The 9,056-nt window shown below is 32.6% G+C and overlaps 1 protein-coding gene across 1 annotated transcript; it reads right to left on the reverse strand.

The window, feature by feature from the left end:
• Window positions 1-4,886: 4,886 nt before the first annotated feature.
• LOC145064222 (uncharacterized) lies at window positions 4,887-9,056 on the reverse strand. Its single transcript, XM_079011709.1, has 6 exons — window positions 9,024-9,056; window positions 7,817-7,846; window positions 7,397-7,720; window positions 6,595-7,293; window positions 6,324-6,419; window positions 4,887-6,206 (listed from the first exon to the last, which is right to left on the reverse strand). Exons 1-6 carry the CDS (start codon window positions 9,054-9,056, stop codon window positions 4,887-4,889), a joined length of 2,502 nt encoding a protein of 833 aa, XP_078867835.1.

Here is a 9,056-nt window from a genome sequence, read left to right on the forward strand (position 1 = left end):
TATTACCATTGACGTTTTGATGTTTAAAAAGTACATATAGGATATTTTGATATTCAAGAAGGACATAAATGATATTTTGATGTTTAAAAAGGACAAGTATAATATTTTGAAATTTTATTAATGGTAAGTATGATATTTTGAAATTTTATGAACAGTAAATATGATATTTAGAAACTAAGTCGGGTAAATATCATATTTTGATGTTTAAGAAGAGCATATATGAAGTTATGTCATTAAGTTAAAACGAACATATTTTAGAGGTTTAGTACCTAAATGGTTAAGATGGTGATCAATACCATTTAGCCAATCAAAATAATATAAATTTTGAACAAAAGTAAAAAATTGAATAAATACAGTCCTACACCTCATGCATTCGTCCAAAGACCTACAATTCAAAATCAGACTCTCTCCCTTCTCCATTCTCCTTCTGAAGCATTCTATCCTCAGGGCCAGCCCTAGAGGGAGGGCAAGTTGGGCGACCGCCCCGAGCCTCGCCGAATCTCGGGGCCCCTAAATTTTGCAGATTACTATATATGTGGTTTTAGATAATATATAATATATTAGCGAAAATGAATCAAAGGTACTTGCAGTTAGGATGGTTAAGCCCCTGTAGACATTAAGGGTGTTTGGCTTAGCTTTTGAATGACCAAAAGTCCTTTTAGAAAAAGATCATAGGCAAAAAATATTTGGCAAAAGACTTTTAAAAGCTACTTTTGGATTTTGCAAAGAAGGAAAATCAACTTTTTGGAAAAGTCAAGAAAACTTGATTTTTTGTAACTTTTCCAAAAAGATCTTTTGCCTTTAAAAAGCTAAGTTAAACACCCACTAAAGTTGATATAAGATGCCCGTGTTCGATCCTTAGCTTGTAAAGTTTTTAAAATTTTTACATTTTTCAGTCAGTTCACATTTTTTTTTTTGCGCGTCTGCTACTCGTAAGCGGGAAAAAAGGAAAAGATCCTCACAGCCTCTTAAATCTCCCAGTTCTCTTCCCACCTCCTAAAGCACTTCTTGTTCTCAAGAAGCAATTGTCAAAACGATAGGGAGAATACGCCTCTCAATTTTTGATTTTGAAAACACCTCTGATTTTTGGTTTCTGAAATGGATAATGTCGATATCAGCCTAAAGGTAATTTATTGCTTTTCTTTTTCCATTTTCTTAGTTATTCCATAGATACAAATTTAAGTTTCCATTAATGATTTTGAGTCTGATTATGCCTCTTATTTCTGAAATGGGTTGCGTATATCAACCTAAAAGTAATGTATTGCTTATCTGGTTATATTTTCCAATTTTTCTTGTTCATCGATTTATATATTCCATTTAGGTTCTTTTGCACAAGCTTATTTGATTATTTCCCTCCAAAAAATTTAGGTTCTTTTGAACAAACTTCTTTCCTAGAGAAAAAATATGTGATTTTAGTTGTCTATTAAGTGTTTGATGAAATGTCATAATGAAATCTATTCTATTAATAAAATGTCATGTTTTTATTGTTTGCTATTGATTTTGTTACATAAATAACATGTAACTATTTTCAACAAGTAAACCAACAGTCAACCCATCAAGCAGGAAAAGGAAATGCCAAGTAAGTGGAGGAAAAATGTTTGTAATCTATTATCCAGTCACAACTCGTAAGAACCTTTAGCTACTTCTACAACTCTCCCCATAAATAGTATAAATCTATAGTCTATTAATTCTTTGTTATGTGTAAAAAAACATAGATTAATATTTATTCATCTTGTGCTTGGTCCTCTCTTTCAGTGGTGGAATAATATAAGATTAAAGGATAAATTTTAGTACTTGAAAAGGTGATATTTTGGGGTCCTAAAATTCTTAGTATTAGAAAGGTAACCATTCATTGGTGCATCAACAAATAAACCATTAGCATGTATGTTTATATGTAGATATTCTCTAAACCAAATCTATTTACCTTGGGGTTTTTTACTTTTTATAAGCTACATGAATTAGTATTACTATCTTATATATTTCAAGTGTGCAAGTACCTTCATTTGTCATGTTTTTGTGTCTTGCCCTTTTGCAACCAGGATGTGTCCTAAAAGCAGAGGTCATTATTTGATTGTTTCGTACATTAGTTGTCATTATTTGATTATAATTTTTTTTACTTATAGGGGCCTCATTTTTTATTTTGCCCCGGGCCTCAAATCGTCTTGGACCGGCCCTGTCCATCCTAAATCTGCTACCATAAGCCAACTCCCACCGCTCTCACTCACTTGAAACTAATCACCTTCATGGCCAGCATGTCACCGCCACCACACCTCTCTTTCGCGTTTAATCCTAAACTTCCACTGTCAACACCAACCAACGCTTTCAGCCACATTCTCCCCTCACATTCTCCTCCATTAGCTACTATCGCCAACCTTCGTTGCTCACCCTTTCTCTCTCTTTTTGTGTGCTATCTCACACACTCATAACCATTGCATATCTGAGTTTGTATCTATAATCTCCTTTTTCGATCTGAGAAAAAGAGGAAAGTGAAGATGAAGGGGTGAGTAAGGTACAGAGATAAGCTTTTGGATCTGGTATATGATACAGTTTTTCAGATCCAAAGACTAAAAAAAGTCCTTATTATTTAAATTGTTTTGAACTCAGATTCAATATGTTTTTTGTTTGATTGAGATAGAAATACTATTTTGTATAAAGTAAGCTGAAGGCATGTTTGTCAGTTAGATATCGATGCGTATTTAAGTTCTTATATGTTTATATTAACTACTTATGGATAATATATCTGATATATGTGTTTACTGTTTTTGTTTGAATATGATTGTGTAAAAGAAACAGAACAAGATACATGAAAGAAGTGTTTTGAATGTTAGTATTCCATACATAATAAAACAAGAACAAGTGCCAATGTTTTTCTTAAATAGATTCGAGTAAATGTTTGATGTAACAAGCGTTTAGAATTATTATAAACAAAAAAAACTTTATCACTCTATTTTTAATGGACAAAAAGATAAAATAAAAAAAAATAAAAAATAAAAAATAAAAAAAAAAAGAAAAGAAAGAAAAGTAACAGTTAACATTAAGATGAAGTTTAGAGTTGTTATTGGGAGCTTTGTAATTATCTTTTATATTTTACTGGTTGTTTGTTAGTATTTAATCATATTCAGTTCGTTCATTTTTGAAAGTTTTTGTTATACTTTTTTTTGTATAAATTAACATACTTTATAAAATATGTTATAGTATGCATTTCAAAAAGAGATTCCTTTACAGTAAAAATGGTTGAGTGGTTGAAATAGCAAGACCTGATCTTAAACAATGGAAAACCAAATGTCAAAGAAATTAAAATAAAATAAAATTGTTATAGGTCTATTGTTTTTAGAAAACAAAAATCTAAGTAAATATTCTATAGTTCTTAATAAGCCTGTCGAAAAAACCCGAAACCCGTTCTACCCACCCGACCTATTCCGAATTCGGTTAGAATGGGTGGGGTAGAACGGGTAACGGGTATGAATATTCGGGTAATAGGTTAATCCGATAATAATATAGATTGGGTTTTAGGTATGAATATTTATTTTCGGGTATACCCGAATACCCAAATTCGTTTTTTTAAATAATACCAAATATACAATGCAATTACGTACACACACTTCAAATAAAACAAAACCATTTGTTTCTTTCTTATGAACGAAGACTCGACAGTCGACGTAAAATTGCAAAGCAAATACGACGCTAAAGCTGAAGTCCTGAACCGTCATCCCAATCCTCAGTTTCTCACTATTGCACAGAATGAGATTAAAAAGGTCCATAACATATTATAATGATTTGTATTGTTATTATATATGTATTTGTTAATTGTATGGAGTATTTTCCTACCTGATTCTTTATTAAACCAACCAACATGTAAAAAAAAAAAACAAAAAAAATTATCAATAAGTGTCATTTAAGAAATTTTCGGGTATACCCGATAATTATCCGACCCGACCTCAAACCCGAATACCCGAAACCTGAAAACACGAATTACAATATAGGTCGGGTATCGGGTATTATTTTCTTAAGGAAATACCCGTTCTATCCGAAACCCGAAAATTTTACCCGTTCGGCACCCCTAGTTTTTAATTTGTTACGTTGACTTGTGTAAATACTTACTATTTTTAAATATGAAGATAAACGTTACGATAACCCATTAATTTTTTAGTACAAAAGCAAACCAAATATTATACGTACATAGTTTTCATGTTAGCTATTATGTAACAAAACCTTCAACAACACAGACAAACACAATACGTATGAAAGAATGTGGACAAAAGAATGATCTGATTTACATTGTGTATATTACTTATTAACAATTAACAATAAAGATTACAATGCTTTATTCATTGGACAAATTAATTGTTATAAATATTAAATATGTAGTACAAAAGCAAACCAAATATTATACGTACATAGTTTTCATGTTAGCTATTATGTAACAAAACCTTCAACAACACAGACAAACACAATACGTATGAAAGAATGTGGACAAAAGGATGATCTGATTTACATTGTGATTAACAATAAAGATTACAAATGCTTTATTCATTGGACAAATTAATTGTTATAAATATTAAATAATTATAACAATAAAGATTAAAAATACATAATGAAAAGCTGTAAAACATAAAACTGATTTTAAAATATTCATTTTGGTATGTTTTTTTAGACTGCTCGGTGTGGTATGCGGTTTGGAACCGCGGTGATGTCACGTGGGCCGCGAACACCACCCCCAGGGGCGGACACAGGAATTAGTAATAGGGGTTGCATAATTTTTTTCCCCATCACACATAATATAAAACATTAAAAAAAATTCCGGTCAAACATAATATAAAACATCTATTCATCTAATACAATTTTTTTTTCTGGTTAAACATAATATAACAACGATATACTAGAAATTAAATTTGTCCTCTTCGTGCAGACATCTTTTGAAACCGCTCCATTACTTTTTCATTCTCAACTTTCGCAAGTGCTTCGGTCTCGACATTACACAACAATGCGTCGTTCAAAAATTCATCGCCAATTTTGTTACGCAAGTCGGTCTTCAAGAGCTTGATCTTTGAAAAACATCTTTCTACACTTACGGTCGCTACAGGTAATATCAAAGCCAACTTTAATAGCTTATAAACCAAAGGATAAGATCGATGCTTCCCCGTACTAACCATCAAACGAGAAAGGTCGGAAATTCCTTTCAAACTAGCAAAGCGCTCATCTTTGATGTAAGAGTGATAAAATATCTCAAGTTGTCCTTCAAGGTCTATCATATCTGAATCATCAAAGTCATACTTGTATAACTTACCCAACTTCAATAACTTTGATTTGTCAAATTGTGCAAATGAATCACAAGGGCTCAAAGCACCCATGTATTCTAATAATTGGGTGCTTGTTTCACTAAATCGATCCCGATATTCTATAAGTTGCATATCTACCACCGTGTTGAAGATTTCAACCTCAAAATGAAACCTATTAGTCTTTGTAGTCCTACGGTTTCTCGCACCAATATACAACTCTTCCATATCCAAAGTATCAATTTCGTGTGTTTCACAAAAAGAGGATACTTTTGGCAAAATGCTAGCAAACCCTATGTTTCTAAAAGATTGCAATGCCTCCATTGTCCCTCTAACCATCGAAGCCGCTTCTAAAATGTCTAGATCTTTTCTTTGAAGTTGCTTTGACAATGTACCCGTGAGGTGTAAAATGTCATACATCATATGTAAGTAAAACACGAACTCATATGATTTAAAATATGCTAAGATTCCAGATGCTTGTTGACGGTTTGCCAATGACCCTCCCTCCTCTTTTACAAAATCTAAAACTACAAGAACATCCGCAAATAACTTCATCAAACATGTGAGTGTGTTGAAATGTGAACCCCATCTTGTTTCTCCCGCTCGAACAAGTGTAGTCTCTTGATTTAACCCTCTTCCGGTTTCAAGTTCACCACTACACAAGCCTTTTTGCACCCTTTCTCTTGCTTGCTCTCGTAGTAAGTCTTTTCTTTTACACGATGCACAAACTACATTAACCACCAACGAAATTTGCTCAAAAAAGTCACTAACACCATCATGCTTCTTTGCTACAGCCACAACTACTAATTGAAGTTGGTGTGCAAAGCAATGTACATAAAAATCTGTGTCATTCTCTTGTAATATCAAAGCTTTCAAACCATTGAATTCCCCTCGCATATTGCTAGCCCCATCATAACCTTGTCCTCTTATCTATTAAAATTTAAAACAATTAATATATATATATATATATATATATATATATATATATTAAATTGAAATAACAAAAAAGTAAAGAATAAATTACCCGACTAAAACTCAACTTATTACTTGTAAGCAAGGTTCTAAAAAGCTCGCCATGGCTCCGCCAAGCCGCGCCACGACTCCAAGGCTTGCACCTGCCGCCAAGCTTTGCCAAAACGCTGTCTTAACTCATATATGTGTATAAAAATTAATAATAATTGAAAATATATATAAAAATATTAATTATATAGAAAATTGCCGCCTTAAGTCACGCCTTACAAACGTCATGACTCGCCAAGGCTCGGAAAAGCTTGAGGCTTGACATTGCCGCCAAGTCACGCCTTACGTTATTTAGAACCTTGCTTGTAAGTACTTCATTTATGGCATTTTTGAGTGTCAAAGAAGATGTATCCTTCACATGCACTAGACCTATGAATCTTTCTTTCACAAAGCCAAGAGTATCGACATAACGCAAAACAATAGCCATTTGTTCCTTTTTTGAAACATCACTAAATTCATCAACTAGTAAAGCAAAAACATCTTGACCAATCTCTTCACGAATACTCAAAAGTACTTCTTGTGCAAAACATTGCACAAGTTCTTTTTGAATTTTAGGGGAAATTAGTTTATTGTTTTTTGGAGCCTTTTCTAAAGTCTTGTTGAAAATATATTCACTAGTCTCTCGAATGGCTTTTAACACTTCAATGTATAGCCCTCTATTTTCCGAGTTAACCGACTCGTCATGACCACGAAACGTTAAACCGGTTTTCAATAAAAGTCTAACAACAATAATAGAAACACTTAATCGAGATTTATATTTATGATCCTCTGCTTCGGTTTGCCTCCTCAAGACTACATTGATAGATTGTTTTTCCCTCATTAAAAACTCACACTTTTCTTTTGCTTTGTTGTGAAAACTATCAATACCACCCACATGAGTCCGAAATGCATCTTTTTTATTCCAAGTATCAAAAACTTGGGAAACAAATGCATCTCTCCCTCCTTTTTGTCCCATGAGGTCCCCACATAAATAACAATATAAATAATATGCACTATCCTTTTTCACACTATATTCCAACCAATCAAAGTCATCAAACCATGAAGGAACGAATCTTCTAAATCTATCACCTATTTTTTTTAGGAAACTTATGTGCCCTTACTTGACACGGTCCTTGAAGCAAATATGCTCTTCTTACATCATCTCTTATATTTGGTTTGTAACTTGTAATCAATGGCCTATCCGCCGGGTCCTTTGGAAGATCCTTCAAGTTAACATTATCATTAGGTTGGTTAGAGCATTGTGTTTGTGGAGTTGCATTAGAAACCGAAGGGATTGATTGATTGGTGATTGGTGTTTGTGGAGTTGCATTAGGATTAGAAACGGAAGGCATTGATTGATTGGTGATTGGTATTTGGGAACATTCTTCACCACTTTCATTAGGATTAGGTCTTTGTCTTTTAGTAAAAAAACCACTTAGTTTAACCTATAAAAACATAACAATGACTTCAATAAAACAACTTGTTTTCACCTAATCAAACAATAAATTCAATAAAAACATAACAATTACACCTAATCAAACAATGACTTCAATAAAACAAGTTGGTTTCACCTAATCAAACAATAAATTAAATAAAACATATCAATTTCACCAAATCAAACAATCGATTCAATAAAACAAGTTGCTTTGACCTAATCAAACAATAAATTCAATAAAACATATCAATTTCACCTAATCAAACAATCAATTCAATAAAAAAAACATAGCAATATAACCTAAGAAAACAATATAACTTCAACAAAACAAATCAATTTCACCTAAGTCAATCACTAACTTCAAAAACACATATCAATTTCAAATATCTTAATGAATTGGTAATTGGTAAAACTTACTTGCTTCATTATGAAATCGATCAAGACATCAAGTATTGTGAATTGTGATCGATCCTTTTATGAAATCGATCAAGCCTCAGCCCTCAAGGTCGATTGATCGATTGAATTTTGGAGGCAAAAGTCGATAGTCGTGCCTATTGCCTCGTGCGTCGCCCCTGCCCCTGTGTAATCTTCGATCGTGTTTTTTTTTCTTTCAACCAATGGATTAATTACAAGCAATTAGGATTATTGGGCTATCTTTTTTCCATGCAATTAGCCCAATTGCTAATTTATCAAATTAAGTTTCATTTGGGTTTTAGGGCTTTAGACAATTGGACTAACTACAATTGAATAAAACATTTGGATCGTTATTATTTTTTTTTCGTTCGGTAATTCCCGAAAGAGTGACAATATTTTTTTTATGTAGTTGCACAATTTTTTTAGTAGTTGCACGATTTTTTTTACGTAGTGGCACAATAGGTAAAAATTAAAAAAAAAATTCTACTTCGTACGCGGAAGCTAGGTGTTGCCGGTGCCACACCGGGCACCTAGCTAGGACCGCCCATGCCCCCAGGGTGCAGTTTGGTGCGGTCGAGACCGCAGTGCGGCCATTGAAGACCGCATATGCTGATTGGTTGTTGCTCTTTTCTCTTTTGACCGTTCAAAGATTCGTGTAATTTAATTTTTTTTTTATATTTTTTTAACCATTTACTCCATCTATATATATATATATATATATATATATATATATATATATATATATATATATATATATATATGTTACCATTTTTACATTTACACAACCTTTAAACACATATAAAGACAATCATTTCATCCAATATTCTTTGAAAAAATGTCTTCTTCCAAAAGACATAGCAAAGAAAAAACACCAGTCATAAACACCAACACCCCAATACCTTCATTTGATCAACCGATTTTCTCACCTTCAT

This window comes from Lactuca serriola, chromosome 7 (genome assembly GCF_051521515.1).
Source record: "Lactuca serriola cultivar US96UC23 chromosome 7, Lser_US96UC23_V15, whole genome shotgun sequence".
NCBI lineage: Eukaryota > Viridiplantae > Streptophyta > Magnoliopsida > Asterales > Asteraceae > Lactuca > Lactuca serriola.